This window comes from Thunnus albacares, chromosome 8, assembly GCF_914725855.1.
Source record: "Thunnus albacares chromosome 8, fThuAlb1.1, whole genome shotgun sequence".
Taxonomy (NCBI): domain Eukaryota; kingdom Metazoa; phylum Chordata; class Actinopteri; order Scombriformes; family Scombridae; genus Thunnus; species Thunnus albacares.
In genome coordinates, this window is record NC_058113.1 from 31,941,688 (window position 1) to 31,963,904 (window position 22,217).

The 22,217-nt window shown below is 38.1% G+C and overlaps 1 protein-coding gene across 2 annotated transcripts; it reads right to left on the bottom strand.

Annotated features, from left to right (window-relative positions):
• Positions 1 to 25: 25 nt before the first annotated feature.
• On the bottom strand, positions 26 to 18,898 carry rhbg (Rh family B glycoprotein). 2 transcript variants are annotated; one of them, XM_044360015.1, is made up of 10 exons: positions 18,501 to 18,898; positions 9,994 to 10,180; positions 8,910 to 9,060; positions 8,522 to 8,669; positions 7,951 to 8,117; positions 5,770 to 5,907; positions 5,055 to 5,188; positions 3,642 to 3,763; positions 2,375 to 2,448; positions 26 to 962 (listed from the first exon to the last, which is right to left on the bottom strand). In XM_044360015.1, exons 1-10 carry the CDS (start codon positions 18,676 to 18,678, stop codon positions 885 to 887), a joined length of 1,377 nt encoding a protein of 458 aa, XP_044215950.1. In that variant the 5' UTR covers positions 18,679 to 18,898; the 3' UTR covers positions 26 to 884. The 2 variants fall into 2 exon arrangements, with proteins under 2 accessions (XP_044215950.1, XP_044215951.1); XM_044360016.1 differs by lacking the exon at positions 18,501 to 18,898 and adding an exon at positions 13,786 to 13,825.
• Between the last annotated feature and the right edge of the window lie 3,319 nt (positions 18,899 to 22,217).

A 22,217-nucleotide genomic window follows, 5' to 3' on the forward strand; every position in this document is an offset into this window, starting at 1 on the left:
ATATTAAACACTAAATGAGACACAACACACTTAAACAATTTATTTTTTGCCAAAAAATAATCCAATATTGTGATTAAAAACACTTTCAATTCACAGGAATGTTTTTTTCAAACAGTGACTGCAGCTATTATCTGCAACCAAATACACTTAAGCCAATCTCAAAATATTTTGATGGTTGTCTAAAAGATCCGACTTACAAATAATGTAAAGGTACATAATTGAACCAACAGTGACATTTCTATCTAACTAATCATATACAGTTTAATAAGAAAAAATGAAATAACAGAAAATCCCAAACCTAGGAGGTAATACATACATAAAAACATCATAATGCCTCTGCATTGTTTTGCATGAAAAATCCTTTATAATCCTTTAAAATTTAAAAAAAAAAAAAAAAAGTTGTAACCTATTTTCCAATTTCTGTTTCCCAACAGTGACTCAGTTAGTATTGAATGCAGGTTTCTGGCTCCAGGAGAGTCTGTTTGTCTTTGGTTTGAACTGGCTGCTGAAATTAAATTCTGTAACCATGTCTTGGCCTGGTTTAGGGGACAATTAGACACCATCTTTCATCAAATAGACACATCATTTCCCACTGCACCCTTTTCACAGGCCCGTAGCACAGAGTAACGTAGCTCTAGATCTACCTCTAGTGGTCAATGCTGTCAATAACCTATGAAAAGGGTTTTTTTTTTAATTAAAAAAATGTGAAATTTGACTTGTAAAAACTGACATTTGACAGCTGATTGTCAACACAAGGGGAGATATGAGTACATTTTTTTTTTTACAACCTACAGGGTGAAGTCTCAAGTGCTAGGATGTTAAAACCTCAGAGTGTGTGTGTGTGTGCTGTGCGTGATTGTGCCTCTATTTGTCTGTGTGTGTGTTTAACTGTTGAGCTTCTCAGACTCCTCCGTCCTCACTGTGGTCAACTGGTCCTCGTGACACTCCTCCTCTCCGGGCACCTGAGAGACAGACGGAGAGTAGCGAATGAGATAATTGAGTTTCTAGACTTTCATGACCTCATCTGGTCTCAGACATTCCTCCATTTAACCAGACTAAACACAGTCTAAATTGTCGCTTTTCAAGGTGCTCACTAATACCTCTTCCCTGGTTTTATATCATTAATTTTCTCATGGTGAAATGTCTCTAAATGCCAACATCCTCCACGTCTCACTGAAGCGCTGCATGTACTGTACATTCATCCTTTTTTCCCCATTTTCACATGTTTATTAAAAAGATACGACTGATAAAGATTAAATTGGAGTTAAGGGTGGAAAACAGCAGCACTCAGTTCATTATTGACATCAAATAATGTATTGTTAGATGTCATTCTTGCAAGCAGAGGACACACAATCAATCAAATATTAATAAAAAAACAAATAATAAAAAAAAGAACAAAACAAAGCCATTTTAAGGGGTTGTGAAAATATTTGCTCAGTACACTTAGACATACATTTGACCTTCATTTATCTTTAATTTCCTAAAATGAGGCATTTATGAATTACACAACTTAAAGACTGGACTGATTCCACCTTTGCTCATTTTCTTTCTAACAAAAATGAGAAAGTGTCTCATTAGTATTAGTAAAATTATCTAATAAAATAATAAAAAGAGGCATTAATATAGTACATGTAATTCTACAATGTGCATCTATATATTTACACACATATGTACCTGTGTGACATTTGACTGGTACTATATATATATTTAAAAAAAAAAAAAAAACCTGTTTAATAACAACAGACACGTTTTTATATTGCATTGTGGGATTGAATGGGCTCGATTTAAATGACGTCATCCCCAAAGTTATAAAGGTCTGACGTCATCCAGGAGGGTTTCTGTTCCTATAATCCACCTGGTTGATCACATCATGAGATGGTAAATTGCTCCACCTGGTGGTCAGACGGCGCTATTGTCTCATCTGACAGCGTTCAGCAACATCAAGGTCACTGACATCCAACTGTTGGTGCGACGCTGCCATCTTGTGGCTGTTAGACTAAATGCTCTTCCTGGAAAGTCCAGGCGATACATACATTCATCTTTTTACTCTTCAGTTTGACAGGTTTAGCAGAAGTCCATGTAAAGCACAAGTTTTTTTAAATTTTTTATAATAAAGCCCTAGTAAGTTTCCTGGAAAGAATTATGTAAGTTGGTACTAATTATAGGAAGCATAGGGATTGATTTATTATCAAATACCTTATACTTCATATGCCCGTAGACAGATTTAACAGTTTTGCATGTTCATCTGACCTGACTTTTATATGAAATAGTTAATTGAAAGTGCACTAACTGAGCACTGACTTCATTTTCCGGGCAACTTCTTGCAAATTAGTAGGAAATAAATCAGAATTACATCAACATAAGGTGAACTGACCTCCCAGTAGATGCTGTCCTCAAAGCAGATGGTGTCAGGAGGAGCACCGAAGATGGGCAGCTTCAGAATGAACCCTAACAAAAGAAAAGAGGTGTTGTTATTTGTAATGTGCACATTAAAAGAGAGCAGGACCAGTAAAAATACAGTATCAGCAAGTATCTTTATTTCTTGTTTCTTGATTTGTTTATTATCATTTAGTCTTTTTAAACCTGGTTACTGATCTGCTGCATGTATGCACAGATTTACAGTAACCCAGTTCCCTGATTACCCACATAAGCTGGTTTCTCTGAGTAACCTGGTTACTTATCTACATGTAAACACACTGATGTGTCCCCTTTTAGCAGCTGCTAACATACTTTACATGAAAATGTCTTTAGTTCTTTCTCACTGCCTTCTACCTTCTCCTACAGCCTGACAAAAACAGTGGAAATCTTGTTTTTCTCTCAGTTATATTAGAGGAATTTATAACATTAGCACAGAGAAATATAGTACTGCATAAGGCATTTTAGACTAAATAAAAGAAAGAGTTGATTTTACTGTATGCAGCTTGTCTGTGTGTCTGTGGGATGGGCGTTTCTGCATTTTTAAGTAAAGCAAATTGAGTTTACTAGTAATTAAATGAGCTATATATATATATATATATATATATATATATATATATAAAACCACCTTGCCCATTTAGAAAACCTAACCCACATACCACATGTATATGGTTCATTTTATGAGCTCTGTTTTTATGATTTACATTAATGAGTTAGCTGATGAGAGAATTTTCTGCTCAAAAACAGAAATCCTACCAGCAGAGACAGTTAATTATTGAGCCAGTCATTGGTGTTAATTATTAACCCAGTCAACACTTGCCTGGTCGTTATGTATAAAGGGCATTAAAATTTTTTACTTTTTTACATTTTAATCAAACACTGATTTGGTGAGTTACAGGTAAAAAGAAATGTCTAGGCATCTAAGTTAGTTTTGGGTAAAAATTAGTTTGCAAATTACAATTTTAAGTTGTTTTAACAGCATTTCATGGACTGTATTTCAACATGGTTTCATGACCTCCTTCGCATTGAAATGCATTAACTTAGATGCCTTTGAAACAGTCAGATGTGTCAAATCTTCTAGAAAAACCTACAACCAACTTTTGCTGTTTTAACATTTTTTAACTTGGAAATCACCAATATCAGTGCTTAGATAGGTAATCCTACTGTGCGTTCAGTTTAAGAGTGTTGTGAGTTATCGGAATAACTGAGGAAGATGTGTGACCTACCGACAATAAGTCCTCCCAGCAGGGCCATGCCCAGGGTCACAGCCAGGGAAATGGCCTGTCGAACACCCTGGAAAGATGCTTCTACCTCTCCGCTTGCCACGTCAGGGAACACGTCTTCCATACTGAAACACACGACAGCGAACACAGACAACAGAGAGTCACTCTTTACTGAACAACTCAAATAAAAATGAAGCACAGGCATGACAAGTTTCACCTGGATGCCACATACAGTACACAAACCAACAGACTTTATATTTCACTAAAACCACAGATTTACTGTCTGTAGCAGGTGCTTGCATGCTGTTTTTGCGTTAAATGAGGAATGTGAGAAAAGCCTGAGGAAAGCTGAGATCTGTCAGTGGAGTCAAAAGTGTTGTTATCGCTTCTGAATACACTCCTGCAGTCAAACCCTCACTGAGATGATCTCAGTCAAAGTGGCATAAGGGAAAAATGTGGAAATTCAGGACAAACCACTGCCATTGTTTTTGCTCTCTCGCCTGAAAACAGTCGAGTTACGGCTTGTTGAAGTTAACTCGCACACTGCATACAGACTAGCTGTTATCACTGCTATCACTACTAATCCTTACTAGCATATACAGTACTTACAGTGTGTAGTTTACAAAGCAGAGTCCTTAGGCGGCTCTGAGTCAACTAAGGAATTATTTATTGAACACGTATGCTCCAATTTAAACAGTGTTTTGCCTTTGCAATTATATACATACACAAATTCAAACTTTGGTGTCACAATCTTATGATCTTAACTACTGAGAAGCACTACTAAGAGGATAAGTGCAATGTTTTATTTGGAGCATGTTATAAAAATTAGAATTATACTGTGATTAGATGTCTTAAAACCTTACTATGTGCGTGTTCTTGTTTTTGTATGTCATGATGAATGTTCCTGTTTTGCTCTGCAAAGTTGTAGAAACAGCAAACGCAGCAGCTAAGATTAACAACGGGAGGCCAGTGCATAGGTTAGAGGGAGTCAGGAGGGAATAAAGGTCAGAGACAGGTCAGAAGGGAGTCATCTTGATTTAAGGACCTTCAGCTGGCTACCAATTAGAGAACTGAGAAAATGTCATGCCATTATCTGCGGAATATGTCTGTAGACATTAGGAGAAAGCTGAGACGCCCATTTGTAAGGTATATAAACCAACTGTGAATGCTCTATGACGAGCCTGTAACCCTGTTTGTGTATTTCACTGTGAAACGCTCCTTCTTGTACAAGAAAATAAATTCAACTTAAACTTCGATACTTTGGATCCAGTCTCCATTATTTAAAATTCATTAGGAAGAAATTCTTTTAACAGAGCAAAGATTTTTTTCTCAGCCAGTCTTACTAAGGCTGTCTGTGGTGTACTGTTGCAGACATCAGGTGTTTTTTGGCAATGACAGCATAAATGAAATGTTTACCCTTTCCCATAAACGTCCTTGGTTGCGACGGCAGCAGTGACCGCTCCCACGATAGCACCCAGGACGCCAGGCATGCCGTGCAGGTTGTGAACCCCGCAGGTGTCTTGGATCTTCAGCTTTTCCTCCAGAATGGGCTGAAAGGAAGAAAAGAAGGAGCGAAATGCAACATTAAAAGGGCTATAATTCATTTTTACTTTATTTTATACCATTTGGTGAACACTTTTATCAACAGCACTTTACAGTTTCATGAACACCAATATTTTTAATAACAGTGACTCTCAGTGGAAATCCCACATCAGCCCCCCTTATCTGTATTCTCTTTGATATTTAAATGTGATATCAGGGCACTGAGTGGTAGATTGTGTCAGGTTTGATTACGGTGGTAATAAAATGTATGACTATGTCTGCACTCTAAAATATCCCAAATCCATTAATACAAACAGGCTTTCCAGGTGCACTGCTGACATTTTCTTTTGATTTTTTCCCTGTTACCATTACAATGTTATTAGATTTGACCATTTCAGAGCTATTTGACTGCAGTCAACATGGAAACCCTGTCAACACTAATAGACATCTACACTCTAGATATTTTTTTACAGCTTAGCTGAAAATTCATGGTTTAGTCAGGAGTCTTTTTTGTCTTTTCCCCCTCTAATGTGTACAGCATCTTCAATCACTCAACCATAAACCATCTAAAATGGTGAATCATCCTTACTGAGAGGAACTTGTAGCCCAGAACAGAGATGATGCCAGCCAAGAAACCAACAATCATGGAGCCAAAAGGTGTCAGCATCATTTCACCAGCTGTTCCCGCTGCGACGCCACCGGCCAGGGCAGCATTTTGGATGTGGACCTAAGGAGGAGAAAAGGGTATCAAGACTTAACGTACTACATTTTTATTTAATTTTATTTATGCATTTTGCAGAATCAGAGGGCATGTTAAACAATAAGATGCACCAAAAATATAAATGAAAAGTTAACTGAATAAATAGTGTATTTTTCTTGCAATAGCTACATATAGCTGCATTAAATCATGCATGCTGCACATGTTGCACATGAATGTTGCACTTCTGATCTCATCCAAAATCACAGATGGGCTCAGTCACAAGTATGACAGACCACAACCACTTGTGTTGTAAAGTAGCTTTGCACAATAGTACACACAATAGTGAACAGCTACACTGCACAATATAGGGACAGAGCATGCAGTGACCACTAGAGGGCAGTGCAAGCAGAACTTTTAGCCTGGATGGAGTCACACCTTAAAGTGGTTATAATTAATGACATGACTACTTGCATGTGAAAGGGGTTACTTGCAGAGAATTAGCACCCAAATCTGCAGTTTTCCACAACTTTATAAATAAACAACTGTTATCTAAGTTAGCCATATCAACTTAAAAAGTGGTGATTTATTAGCTTGTTTCTTCTGCCCCCAAATGGACAAAATATTAGTTATTGCAGGTTTAAACCTCAGTGCACTGAGCCAAAGACCCATATCATGAAGCTTTGAGCTCTTGCTAAAAGCTGCTGAAACGTCAGCTAAGGCAGCTATTTAGCCTAGCTGACCATCAGTGGAATAATATTTGTGCACCATTTCTGAGTGTGCAATGCTGCATGAGTACAGATTTTTTTTTATTTTGAACACATAAATTCTACTCTAAGACAGACTTAGAATACATTTTTTATAAACTCATCCCATGCTTTGAAGTTTAATATTGTATGTTTCTGATGGGGTTTTTTTGTCTTCAATTTGATTGCTAATTTATTGCGCACAGAGCCAATTCTTGTGTGGTCAAACTACACAATTTGGTCGGGATGATCATTTCTCTAAAAAGTATAATTTATATCTGCACATGAAATGCTCCATCATGCACTTAAAAAAGAGATGCACATATATTTCCATGACCTTTCAATCCAAATAGCCAACAAGTTTGTGGAAGTGGCACTCCATCATATATTTTCAGGAAAGATAAACAGAATTGCTATAACATTTAAAACTTTTTTCTTCTGGTGTCTCAAAAAAACTGGAAAACGGAAGCATAAATGGATCTGACCAGCTATAGAGGAGAGCAACAGAAAAATGTACATAACAGGTAATTAGATGAGTCTTTCTGTGAGCATGAATAACTTTCCAAACAATAACTCTGTTTATTACATGTTGCACTCTCTTTCACACCGTGTGGAGTTGATTAACTTGTCTTAACTATCAACATGCTAAATGGTATGTCCACTCCTTTGTCAGGTTACTGCATTGCATCTCTGTTTGGTTTGATTACAATCAGCGCAGGAATGCCTCATCTTGATTTTAGTTTGATTTACTGTTGACAGCTGAGCTTGACAGGGCTGATACAATGTTTAACTCACATGAGCCTCCATGTGACATAGCCGCAACTTAAATATTTTGTGGGGTGTGTATCTTCAGGTGAAACATTGGCATCACATTTTATCTTAGTGACTATATCATGAGTTTCAATCTCTGAAAAGCTCAGATTCAGCAGGAAGTCAGCAGAGTGAATCATTTCTAGTCTGTTCCCCTGGGTTCCTGTCTTTACTCAAGCCCTTCTGTGTCAATGAGTATTTATCACACAGTCTGCTGTCAGGGTGCAATGATTTGACCTCTTCACCTTTCTGAATACTTAGTGTGTTAATGTTGATGGTGAACTAGGAGCTCAGTTATCTTCTGTTTTCTAGATAAATCTATAAAACTGAATGCTTACTGGATATTGTAAATTATTTAACTTTAGTTGAAAGTTTTCGCTCTGATAGTTTTGCAGATAGTTTAGTACACATTTTGACTTAATCACATTCTTAAAGTTAGAGATTTAATTCTTGATTTGATTTTGAAAAGTGCAATTTAACTCAGCAATGATTATCCAAAATGACCCTGTGTCCTCACCATATCCAGTTTGCCGTCATGGGCTGTGAGCGCAGACATGCCGTAGGTGGCCAGAGTACAAGCTGCCAGGGAGTAGTAGGTGTTCATGGCGGTGCGGTGCTGGTCGTCTCCGTGAGCCGTGATGGCAGAGTTGAAACTGGGCCAGAACATCCACAGGTAGATGGTACCTAAGTGGAGACACAACAGTTTAATACTACAATTGTGATTCAAGCTGCATTGGGAAATTCCACATATATAAGGCCCAAACAGCAGTGAGGTGCAACTGTAAACTGCATCATTTTTACCAACCAGTCTGTGAGGTTTCATACCGGGAACAAAACCAAAGAAGTGAAAAAAGACCAAGACCAAAATTTTATCCTCTCTTTAAAGTCACAGCCATCACCAGCACTAATTTTTTTAATGTGCATTCACCAGGCAGCTCATGTCAACAGAGCATGTAGCAATCACTAGATGGCAATGCAAGTAAGAATTTTTAGCCTGGGTGTAGTTACTCTTTGAAAAAATAATGTACTCTGGACAGTAAAAGGTCTTTTGTTTGACAGGAAAAGCTCCTGCATTGGGAGATGTTTACCGATCATGGCGAACAGGTCAGAGTGGTAGACTGAGCAGTTCCTGTGTTTGCTCTTGTCCAGGTTAGGCCGGTACAGGACCCGGGTCACCATCAGGCCGAAGTAGGCTCCAAATGTGTGGATGGTCATGGAGCCACCAGCATCCTTAGCCTAAAACAGGTAGTTCACAACATGTTTTAAGACTTTATGTCTAGTAGTAGAGTTGATGAATACAGATGTAAGTAAATATACGGAGCATGAAGAATTTTAGACCACAATCAGATGCACACATTTGATGAAGTGCTTATCAACTTTGGCACTGAAGGGTCTTTGCTTTGCTGTTTTGCACTGCATGTGTTGCTGCTGTTTTCAAAATCGATACATCGAATCTTCTTACAGTCAGTAACTCACCCCCAGAGCAGACAGCAGAATGAACTCATTAACAGCAAACAGTGTGACCTCGAATATCGCCATGACCAGCAGCTGGACTGGGCTTGTTTTACCCAAAACAGCTCCGAATGAGATCAGTACAGAACCGGTGCAGAAATCAGCGTTGATCATACTGAAGCAGACAGAGTTTGAGAAGAGATGTTATTGCATTTACTTGTGAAGGGCATGGACAAAATAACAAAAACACTTTATGATACAATGCAGAGTCGATAAAGATGTTCTGTCAGAGGTGCTGCTTCGACTTGATGGTTAGTTTTGAAGTTGTACTTTGTACTTCAGTGTCTTGGTATCTTGTTTTGAGTGTATATCATTTTTGTGACATTTCATCTTGCCACACAACTTCGTTTTGGTTTTGGGAGTATTCAGCAGCTATTCAGGCAGCAAATACTGTGAATCACAATGACACCAACACAGGTGAAAATATAAATATATATAAATAAATACAGTTTATTGTCTAATGGCAGTTCGTGCAAGATTGAGTTGATCTGAAAATTTAAAGGTAAGGTAAACAACTTAAAGGCGATCAAAGATGCCACATTTTCATTGGTTGAATTGTGGATACATAAGCCATAATCATGGCAAAATTACATTTAGGTAATCACAAAACTCAAAAATTGATCACCAAATTGAGTATACACCTCTGATTGTCTCTCAAACTTGCTGTATACTGTAAGTCAACTGTTTCTACATTTACTTCAACCTTTTTTAAATTTCTGTTTTCAAAATGTAAGCACGTTGACCTGCATTTCTTGTAAGAAAACACTATAAGTACAAGCTTGGTTGACTGATTGATGTAGTAACACTCTGGACTTCACCTAATTGCCATTCGGTTTGTGTTCTTAAGGCGTATGATAACAGTCAAATTGTCATGTATGTTGACTTTCCAACACACTTCAGGATGTGTGCAGGCATGATTTGAAGTGTAACAAAAAGAACTGATGGATAGGAACATGTAGGAGTGGTTTAAATATTTTGCATATTCACTATATTTTTTATGTGTGTGTCTGTATGTGTGGCAATTCATACACGCATGTTTAGCACATACCTTTCCACCCCAATGTGGATCTTGCCTCCATGCATGCCGTGGAAGAAGCCCTGCATGAGTGTGGCCCACTGCAGGGCAAAGGCAGCAATCAGGAAGTTGAAGCCCACACTGCTGAAGCCATAACGCTGCAGGAAGGTCATAAGGAAGCCGAAACCAATGAAGATCATCACATGCACATCCTGGAAACCTGCACGAGGTAGAAAACACCGGATAAGATTATGGGGATCGTAAACCTGGAGGGCCAGTGTTTAGTGTTAATTGTGGCCTTCTTTTAACGTTGTGGAGAGCCTATATCGACACAGGTTGCTGGGGGTGGGGTTCAAAGGACATTGACAAAAACATAAAAGATTAACTAGACTGACATACTAATGACACAAAAACAGTATATTTAAGAAGTTTCTGGGCAAGGTATAATACTGAAACCACACTGGATAAATTGTAAAGTTTTTAGACTTTTGTTCAAATCAAAATCACACAGTGAACATACAGTGTGGAGTTCCACAGGGTTCAATTCTGGGTCCACTACCTTAAATTTATACTTTTACCACAGCTTTATTGTGTTGCCATTAGGGAACATCTGTAAGCACAGTAATAATTTTCACTTCTATGCAGATGACACTCAACTCTCTATAAATGTTGCATTTTATAATCTATGAGCCCCATTTACTGCCCTGAAAACGGTATTGTGGGTCACCCACATCAATCTGTGGGTGACCCACAATTAAAAATGTAGACTATCTCAGTGTGTTACACCTCAAGTCATTGACTCTGAGGCTATAACTATTGTAATTATCAATTAATCTGTAGATAATCGATAATCAACTTTTTGATTAATTTAAAAATTGTTTATTCTATGACATTGCAGAGCCCATAGTGACATCTTCAGATTGCTAATTTTGGTCCAAAACTCAGAGATATTTAATGTACAATGATATAAAACAGATAAAAGCAGTAAAAAGCAATGCATCCTCAAATTTCAGAAGATTTTTGTGTGTAACTTTGTATTCTGTGTACTGTTTGTTTAGTGCTGTTCGCTCAGTGTGCATATGTTTTAATTCTGCCAGGGGACTGCAGATGAAAATTTGCTTTAAGGTAACTGGTACAATATATCAAACGGTAAGATTTATGTTAATTATAATACGTGATTCCCTTACAAATAAAATAAATAATGAAAATGATTAATCAATTATGAAAATTGTTGGCAATTCATTTTTTGGCAGTCAGTGAATCAATTAACTGACTAATCATTTCAGCTGTAATTGACTTTGATGTAATGTTCCAGTTCATTATAAGAATTGTATTGTAAAATTCTATCAAAGCATATTTATAATTGTAAACTGTTATTATTAAAAGTACTAGTACTCCTACTTTTTGAATGTCCTTCTCCCTCTGTTTTGATTTTAAACTTACACTTTTAATATATTTGTATATTTATTATATAAGAGTGATTATACGTGAAAAGCAATGCTCCCCAACATGGTCATTGCACTTTGTCAGTAAAAATCCTGGTAGAAGGTGCCAACAGCACTTCATTGAGGATTCCAGTCATTTAGATCAATCTCATATCTGCTCTTCAAAAGCCTCTATCAACAAAAACACCCAGTCACTGCAGATAACTGTGTCACTTGAGGGCTTTGTCATTGAAAACAGGCATTCTCTGTGAATGAGCACAGTTACATAAGCTTTGGTTAATGGGGACTTCAGGTTCAGTTGTTACTCAGGCCTCTATAGTATGACTGTGAAACTTTAAAGTTATCACACAACTCTATATTTCATATTTATAGAGTATATAATTATGCAAAATGGTTACCAATTCTTTTAGATTTGAACTCTCTCAACTTGCACCCTGTTTCCTCCCACCCTTATTGACTTGCTTCACACAGTTAGTGAGCACTGCTTTCTAACTCTCCCTATTTTTCCCAAAGCGCCACACACAATATTGCACTGTGCCGTGGCTGCTGTCGCCATGGTGACTGTTAATTGGCATGGCCATACGGAGGTGTTGCCAGTGTCCCCGTTAGCCTTTTGGCCCAGATACACGCAGTGACATCCAGGAGGACACAATACAAATCAAAGTAATGAAAGGCTCTGCTGGGAAGTAATAGTGTCTTACTGTCATCGGATTTCTGTTGAAGCTATAATAACATTTTTGTCTTTCGTTTTCTTCAAATGTAACCATTTTAAGGCCCGGAAATTCCACAAAAAGTGTCTTAGCCTTTTCTCTTTAAAGAGTTAGTTCACCTAAATCAAAAAAACAGAGGTGAAGACTTTAAAATCTGAAAATATATAGCTGGATAACACTCGGAGTAAGCAGTAATTTTTTTTAATGATTTGGGGTAAACACCGTCTAACACAGGATTTGAAACTGCACCTGAAATTAACTTGGTTGACCAATATATTTATTGTATTTTATACAGTATTCAGTAATTAATCATTATAATTATGAAATATATATCTTGCTAATTTAAGATATGACATAAAATAAAATAATTATCTCTAAAATGTCCATTTCACCCCATATGCTGTTCCACTCACCTGATTTGCCACTTAGTGAGTCATACAGAAAATTAACAATAATCTATATACAAATAGTCACAGTGTCTACTACAATACACTGCAAGACCAGTCTTTACTGAATTGTAAGCCGCTGTTTCTTCCTTTTTAAAGCCATTTTTAACAATTCTAAAACTAAGAAATCTAAGAGTCATGTTTTGAAGTTTAAGACACTTCAACAGGAAAGTTTTTCTACTGTAAGGATCAAACCTCTGACCTCTCAGACAACCACAGCCTGCTTTGTTCACCTTCAGGTGATCTGTTGCACAAGAAGGAGATCTGTAGGTATATTTTCAGTAGACATACCATTCTTATCTCACAGGAACGTATACAACAGACAATACATTGCCCTATAAGACCACCAACACACGATGGATTTACAAGCTGCACATGATCCTGCTTTAGACAAAAAGAAGAAAAAAGGTCAGGTGTATGCATGCCCTGTGGAGTGTGAATGTATCTGTTTATTGTAGTTTTTTTCAGGTGTGCAATAAGGACGTTGGAGGTGGGTTGTGTATGCACACACAGCACTGAAGGTGATCTTCTGTTTCAGCTCCTGTGACAATGAAGGTGTCAAGTTAAAGATTATCTGAAACCATTAAATCAAATGGACCTTTACTCTCTGCTCTTATTTTGCTAACCTTAGACAGTCACCTTCTGTGGTTTGTAATACAGCAGTGCTGCACAGACAGCTGGGTGTTTGTTCAAACACTGAAAACACCCTACAGTATGATTTTCATCTTGTGGCTTCAGTGCTCTCTGAAACTAAGCCTGGGATGGCTTGTGTCCATGAAATGAGAAAATTAAAAATTTGTTGTAGAGCTAAACCAAATACAATGTTGGAAAAGTCTCAACATGGAGAGTAACATATGTCAGTATAAAATACTACCTGGCTCCTGCTTTGAAATACTGACCTTTGAACCTTAACATCAGTCCATGTGTGAAGGCTTATAATTCAGCAACAAAAGGGGCTACTGACATGGGACCAACTGTTCTCTGAGCTGTTAAACTATAATGTGAGTGTAGTCAACAACTGGGGGTTGCATTTTCACCATCACCATCTTGGATTTTTGGAGCCAGAAGTGACCATATTTGGACGAGGGGGTGGAACTGACGCTAACACTAGCAGCTAGCTTGGTTAGCATGATGCATTTACAGTCTATAGTTAATTGTGATAATGCTAATGCTATTTTTTGCTAGCAAAAAAGTCTTCAAACCATTAAAACAAAATGTACTTACCAGAAAAAAACTGAACTTACGACACCTTAGAGGGTCTTTTAGTACAACCAAACGCTGAACAAAACTTTTTTAGGTGACCAAAATGTTACAATTAACTTTCATGAACTGAAAACACGCTGAAATAGCGATGGCTACGGCTATGCCTACACTCTGTGAATCTGAGGTTATACCATGGTTACGTTACCTAACCAATGTTGTTGCCGTGGTAGCACCTGTCACTCAAAGCAGCCACACCCTTTATTTTGCATAACTTTAAGCCTTAATAAAATTTAAACGAGTGAATTAGATAAAAATTCACCCCCCGTACAGTTGTCATGAATGGGGAAGTTAGCTATAGGGATCAAAACCATTTTTTGTCCCGGGCTGTAATCATGGTTGTTTCTGCTGTAGAGTTGGACATTTTAACATGGGGGTCTATGGGGATTGACCTGCTTTTGGAGCCAGCCTCAAGTGGCCACCTGCAGTTTTTGGCACCTCTACGTTGGCTTCATTTCTCAGCCCTGGAGGTTGCCTATTGTTAATGCTTCGTGTCTGTCAGGGGTAAAGGTGGAAGTAGCGTGATATTGTTACTGTATATCAATACATCTCAGGGAAAGGGCTGGGGAGAAAACTGTTAGACACCAGTGACTGCAAGTAACATCCTGTCTCCCACCAACCGTCAACGTTGTTTTTTATTAACCATGACACTCTTTGTCTAACCTTGACAAAGTTGCCTTAGCTGCCTAAGCAAACCAAACACAGTCATTTGTAATGGTTGTTGTGGAGCACTGACAAACCATTAAGTCATTTTGGGAAGGCAAAGGACTTTGTCATTTAGACTGGATGATGTGTTGGTTAAATGTAATGAATGAACTCCTCACATCTACAGTAAATGATTAAATATGACTTCCAAAAAGAACTCATGAGCCTTTTCTGATCTGCCACCTATAGTATAGGTAAAATAAAAAATTATAACATTTCCTGTGTCCCTGTGTTAATTGTGCTGTTACCTTTTGATACAGTTTATTCCAAATATGTCAAATTCTAATGACCCATCCTGTAATACCCGTTTACAAAACTTAATCCAGTCAAAAGTTGAGTTGGAGCCATCAGCTAACCTCGCTCATTATATAAAACTGCAGCTGTTAGTTTGTGATTTTTAGTAGATAGCAGAACAATATCATCATCAGGAGGTGTGTGTTCGCTGGTTTGCTGGTCCCTCACTTTTGAAAAAGCCAATCAAATCAGATCAGATTTGAACAACTCCCTCTCGTAACTGTAGCTACTTCGCCCAAATACTCTGTTTCATTCGGAAATATGTCACATTAACAAAGTTAAAGATGCTCTAACTGTCATTTGACTGCAACTTTAAAATCTTTAATGGAAATTACTTGCTCGTCATGCTTTAAAGAAACATTTTAAGAAAAGTTGTACCACTTCCTTCTTTGGCATAGAACAGAAACAAACACTTTAAACTGCTGGATTTAATGACCAAAAGGAGAAAAAAATGATAAGTTTGATAATCCAAAGACGGTGTGAAAAGTAAAACCTGTGCTAAAATACTGAAAAATATTAACTGACAAAAGCCATCACATTTCAGGTAACCAACAGGTATGTGACAAATCAGGTCATGTTTGAGGCTTTGATGGGAACCTGAATTTCATGTTTCAGGGCTCCTCCTACCTTCTAAATCATTTATAGCTATCATATCAAAAGCTGAATGCACAACACCAGCTCCTGTCCTGAAACCTTGTGGGTCAATATGTCTCTCCGGTGTCAGGAATCCGACTGTCTTTTTTGGCTTTTATTAAAATAGTTATACATGTAAATCATTGCTAGTTACAAAAACAGCAAACATGTAGGCACCTTTTATTTATTCACTTGTTTTTCAGTTATTTATTTCTAAATTTAATGCATTTAATAAGTTCCTTAGTCTGAGTTTGGATGCTGTTTTAGAGGCTTTTTCAACCTGAGTAGAGAATGTATGAGTGAAATAATGAATACTGAAAATGGTCAAATTCAAACAAAAGTTGGCACAAAATATTTGCTATTAGCAGCTTCAGTCTAACAGTGCTGGTATGTGTGTTTGTCTGCAAAGCCCAGCAGGTTAGTTCAGTGTCAGGGTCAAGGTAAAGAGTTCAGTGACTGATAGGAAGATGGTTGGGATAACAGCGTGGTTAGCTGCCTGCAGGAGGACAGTTGGAGATTTAAAATGGTGTAAAGTAAGAGGAGAGCATTTATCTCTTTACATTCCCATCATTCTTTGCTTTGCCTCAGGACACCACATCATACACCTGAGAGACAGAGCGAGAGACATGACGAGAGCGAGACAGGCACCCAGGTAACCTCTGACAGTGTCAGACTTGTTAAGACACGCCCACCAGCCGTCTGCCACGTTAATGAAGGTGCATTTGTTAAGGTGGAACTGTGAGGAAATTAGTGGCTCAATAAATAAACAAATATAGGAGTACAGTAGTTCCAACTGTCATATTCACTGTAAATATATACACAGTGTTATAGAAATTACATTTGATTAAGTATTAAATGGTTTTGGCAAATACGTTTTTTGGAGTCAGTGAAAATGTTCCAGTCTAGAAAGTGTTACATTCTTGTATCGCACAGAAGTCGCACAGATGTTATCAGGGTGGATAGTGGGTATATAAGGCATAGGACTTTGTATAAGTTTGCTTTGTGCATTGTTGCCTTTAAGTTTAGGCTACAATAACACGTCACTTATGGTTCAGAAAAGATCTCTGTTTTGGTTAAATATTGAAAAAGTAAACACCCTGTTTGCCTCAACCAAGTACCACAAGTTGCCTAAACAAAACCATTAAAAATGTTAATCATGCAAGCAAATATGGTCTGAAAAGACATTTAAGACATTGTAAGTGAACATATCATTCAATAGATCAATTTCAAATCAATAAATTATTTATTCTATTTTACTCTATTGAATAAAACAATGTTGTAGTTCGGAGTCAGTGTGCAGGCGTCACTCTTACTTTCATTGATGATGATTTCCAATATCCTTGTACCTACAGTACCTGTGATGTGCTTTTTCTAATGATAAAAATGAAATCCCAGATGCATCCTGTTTCTCTCCAAACATATTTGCTGCAAATTATAAGATTATAAACATATATTTTTATATGAGACTGCCTTTTTAAGTAATAATATATTACCCTAAACATTTCATTTGAAAAACCAGCATATTTACATTGCATTTTGGATGGAACATGTAACCTTATACTGAGAGGCTCAAAAACAACTAAGAGTTTTGTGTGTAGTAAGTGTCAATGGATAGAAAATTAGTTTTATGAAACCAGTAATGAGCATCTCACAAACTATAAACAGTGGCCTGTATTTCCCCTCTGGCCTGTGAAGGAAAAAAGGCTTTTTTGTCTACACCATCAATCCATCTAAATCAGGGAATTAACGATCTGTCTCTATGGGACAGCAGCGGACTGGAAGACATCTCTGTGAAATGTTCACTCAGAGAGAACAGGACTTGTCCAATTAGGGAAACCAGAGTGCTGCTCATCCTTTTACACACAAAACAACATTTTACCAACTAGCTAACAGTGTGACCAGTTTGACAAAAACCTAAATGTTTTTAATATGTTAATATGTCGGATTAGCATGCAATGGAGGCATACTTACAGGTCTGTAAAAATCACTGGGGGAGCATGTAAAATAGGGTAACATTTCAGTGTTAGTGAGTTATGTTAAGCATCATTAGAAAGAAAGATTTATGAAATTATGGACATATTTTTATTCACTGATTTCTTCAGTGCTAAAAAGGGTCCACGCCCCAAAAACAAACATCAAAAATGACCAAATGACTTTAATATTTCTGTTAATCTTCAGGTGACCAACTCCCTCCTTTTAATATACCTCATAAACTACAGTTGAAATTTCTTCAGGTTTGCTCATAACTTACTCCCACATGAGATTTTCAACATTATCTTTTCAATCTTGGGCTAAAACTTGATAAGTAGCGTCTTTATGGCTGTTTTATGAGGCACTACAAACACAGCGGACAACGGCTCAAACAAAGCGTGTTGTTGACTTAAGAGTGTTCAAACAAATAATAAATCATCGTTGGTGCACTGTGACTGTGTGTAAAAAATGGGGTTCAAAGTTCAGCTGTTCATTTTTACTTTGGAAGTCACTTGAGAAATCTGACAGGAGAGAGATGTCTCATTACTTTTTGCACTTCAGAATGAAAGCATTTTAACTCAGGGAAATTCTGACTTTTCAAGTTGTATTTATATATTTGTTGGCGTGATTATGTTCTGATATTCCCTGCATGTCCTGAAGAGGAAGGTAGAGTAGCATCATGGGTATTGTAGTTCACATCTTTTATCCAATAAAAATGAAATTGATCTTCGTATAGTGACAAAATGTAAGATCTGTAGTCATGTGATCTATGAAATACCTCAATTATGTCTGTTACTAGATGATGCAATGTGATCAAAACATCACATATTCAGCAACACATGTTTGTACAATGTTAATATACAAAATCTGCAGCTGTTATTACTTATTACACCCATTCCCATCATGTTGCATTTAATACAAACTGTTACCACTGGTTCTTGAGAAACCTTGTTAAATGCATTCATCTAAAGGCAAAGATTACTGTTTGGGGTCAAAGAATAAGAGCATCTTGACCCCTGACCCTTACTGTAACCTCTGACCCTCCCTGAATTTCCAGACACCCACAAGACACTCACTTGGGTAGCGGTAGTAGAAGTCGTTGTCATACTCAGAGTGGGTATGGTTATGCCACTCCCTCGCATCCGTCTCATGGTCGTACTGCACCAGCACACCGAAGAGGATGATGAGGATGATCTGCAGGATGAAGCAGATGATTGGCAGCTTCAGCCGCATGTTGGTAGCTGCGTCTGTCATGTTTTCTTCCCGGTGAGACGAGGAGGAGAAGTGTAATGAGGCCTTTTCTTGGAGTTAGGGATGAAAAAGATTAAAGATCCAGCACCAGAAAGTTAGACTCAGTCTGTCTCTCTCACACACACACCGGAGTGTCCTCAGTGCAGAGACGGGAGGCTGGTGTGTGTGTGTGTGTGTGTGTGTGAGGCTGAGAAGGAGAAGCTTGCAGAGAGACACATGAGCTGGTCTTACATGTGTGTTTTTGCTCTGCTGGGTCACACCTACCAGACCTGCCCCCTGCATGAATAAGGCAGGGTCACTTTTAGCCCCGCCCACCTGCAACTGTACTTTTTAAGGTGGTCTGAAGTTCTTGTTCTCACCTTATGCACCTTATTCCCAGCCCCATAATACCATGTGTGAGTTATGGGTATGACTTCCAGTTATTCCTTAATTAACTTGTATCTACCCTTTCCTTAGAGATTGTTGGGAAATAAATCACGTGGGAACACAGCCTGTCACACGAGGAAAAGTTTGATATTTTTGGAAAATACGTTTATTCACTTTCTTACCAAGAGTTACATGGGAAGATACCTTTCATGTTTGTCCACTAGGTAGAATAATATTAAGGTCCATATATATGAGGTGCTGTTACAGTAGTTACCATAGACAAATTCGTATTTAGCGTACAGACATGAGAGTGGTATAAAGTGAATGAGCGTATTCCCTCCCTAAATAGTGGAGGGCAGAGGTATGATCACATTAAAGGGGACATATTATACTTTTTTGTGATTTTCTGTTATTTATGTAAGGTTGTGATGTTGGATGCTAAACATGGTCAAAGTTCCAAAGCTTGAGTTTAACATATGTAGAAATGCGCTCTGCAAGTTAAAGACCAGGGTTTCAATCTGCTCTCAGATGCGGAAGTAAAATTCTCTCACAAAAACAACTCCAGAGGTCACTGTAGTATATATATATATATATGCGTATTTCAGTGAAAATTCAGTTCCTACATCATTTTCCTACACATTGATTCACTGGGGTCTCCAACCTGCAATCTGCTCTTTAACACTTTGTTTGCAACTTTTTTTCTACCTTCAGCTTGTTGCACATGCCCATAAACTGCCGTCTGTTCTGTAGCCTTTGTTGCTAAGGTTGTTGCTAAGGTTTTTCTTTGCGTTGTCCACTCACATACTTCGGATCGGATTTCGGCTTGAGCATGTGCAGATGTACTTGAGAAGTTGACATTGCGGGTAAATGAGAATGAGAAAAAGAAGTGAAAACTACTATAGTTTGTTGACGTAGCATCCCGAGACCCCAGAGGTTGGCTGAGACGCAGCTTCTGGAAGCTAACCAATCAGAACAGAGTGGGTTCATCAGGAGGCGGGCCTTAAAGAGACAGGAGCTAAAACGGCCTGTTTGAGACAGAGGCTGAACTGAGGGGCTGTATAAAGGGTCAGTATGAGTTAAATAAGGAGTTTTTTGTACTGTAAATCATGCAAAGATATTCCAGTAGAGCCCCAGAATAAAGATATAGACCAGGAAATGCGCAGAATATGTCCCCTTTAAGGATCATCCTGTTTAAGGTGTGACAGGCTGTGTTCCCCAAAAAGAAAAGAAAACACCTATAGCATATCGCTATAATTCATGCAAGGTATTATGGGTCTATATCAGGGTATATCAGTTATGATTAATAATCTATTACGTTTTGAGAGAAACAAATGTGTCTTTTGGTCATTTCTGTTATGGATATCACCAACTATCGACCCTTTCAGCTACTCGACAACTAACACTACACGACTAGTGTTGGACAATATGATTTTAGCTAGCAATGTCAAATTCATGCCAAGAAGATTGCCAAGGAAATTTCCTGTGTGTAATTGCCTTATTAATCACTATTTGGCTGCAGTCAGTGTGTCACAAGTCCACAAATTAAACGACTAAACTTGTCGTTTGATGTTCACCCCAGAAGTGTTTTCTAATCTGGCGCCCCTATCGGCAGTAATCGGCAGAACATCATTTGTCTGTGCTTTTTTGTGATGTAATAACACTGTGGTTAAGGTCTCGTTAGGTTTAGGCAGTTTGTTAAGGTTAGAGAAATATGTGGTGTGGGTTTAAGTTAATATTTCCTTTAAGTTAGACAACAATAATAATCAAGGGAATAAGGTTAGGTACATCCACTGTTGGGTTAATGCCTCCATCCACACCTCCTCCTCTGAATGAGGAAGTTTTTCAACTTATCTATATGTCATCTGAACTGCAGCAGTGCTCAGGGTCAGAGTCACTACCGCTGCTAGATGGCATCTGTCACTCAAACGTAAATATATGTCTTTGGCCGACTGACGTTGTAACCTATTGTCTTGTTTTTCTTGGGAGGACAGTCTCCTTGGGAACTATCATGTGATGCACAAGAAGTCATTTTATATTTCTAATAGCAACAACTGCAGCTTGTTTTGTAGTTTTCACGGCGAAACAGACAAGAACAGGGTGCCTGCAACTAAAACTCAAATGTCATCATCAAGAAATATGACACCCAATACAGTAATATGGCTCTTTTGTGTTTTTAAGATTTAGTAGAAGACAATTGAGTTTTATGGCCCATAAGCCTTCACAGGCAATGCTTGTTACTAGCAGTCATTAGTAGGATCAGTTCACTGTTCGTTTAGATCTTTTCAGAGACTTTGCTCATAATGAAAAGATAAGCGGTATCCTTTACGCATTATTTGCTGGCAACAGTGAACTATTTACTCAACTTGCTGTGGATACCACAACAGCATAAACCATTTACTGTCATTCACAGTGACAGTAGAGCAAGGCTGCAGACATAGAGGTGCCTTTAAGGAGAGAACCAGGCTGATTAGGAGTAGACAGTCCGTACAGGCTGTGGGTGGAGTTATAGGCTGAGAGATACAGTGCGTATTGTTTGCCTCCTCCTCTTCCTCCGACTGTAAAGTTGATAAGAGATGTCACTCACACCTCTATCAGCGGCCTCCATCACCGGAGACTGCCTTTTCTTCAGAAAGGTGAAGGAACTTACAGGAATGTTGTTGTGATTCTGGGGAATTTAAACTATTACCACTAGAGACCACAGGCGACGAAAGAGAAGCCACGAACTCTGCAGCGACAGAAAATGCCACTGTGTCTGCTCAGCATCCTGTCAGCCCGGCTCCCAGACAGACAAACTCCGAGCCTATACTTTATTTTTTAAACAAAGGATGAAGTTACATATGTATTCTACATTTTTCTTGTTGTCAAGAAATCCCATGAAAAGACCAAAACCAGTAATGGATACATACACGCACACCATCCTGCTGTCAGAAATACTCACAAGAGCCACAAATGTGGATTCATCCACCACTGAAAATAGTCCCCAACAAATGCCCTATTTCCTCCTGTTTGAGAACTGTTTGCTGAAAACTACATAACTCAGCTGTTTTAGGAAATTACTGAGCCTTTTATAGAGATGAAACTGTATATTGGTGAGCCATTTTTAATGATTAATAGCTTCAGTAGGAACCAACGGTTGGGGCTGAGAGCCACAGACAGAATAGGTAGAATAAGTATTG

Bases quoted from the DNA above. Each gene is read 5' to 3' on its own strand.
- rhbg (XM_044360015.1), bottom strand. From the start codon at position 18,678: ATGACAGACGCAGCTACCAACATGCGGCTGAAGCTGCCAATCATCTGC. The intron at 10,181-18,500 runs GTGAGTGTCTTG...TACCTCGTGCAG, and splicing joins CTTCTACTACCGCTACCCAA to GTTTCCAGGATGTGCATGTG. The intron at 8,118-8,521 runs GTAAACATCTCC...GTCTCCACTTAG, and splicing joins TGACCTGTTCGCCATGATCG to GTACCATCTACCTGTGGATG.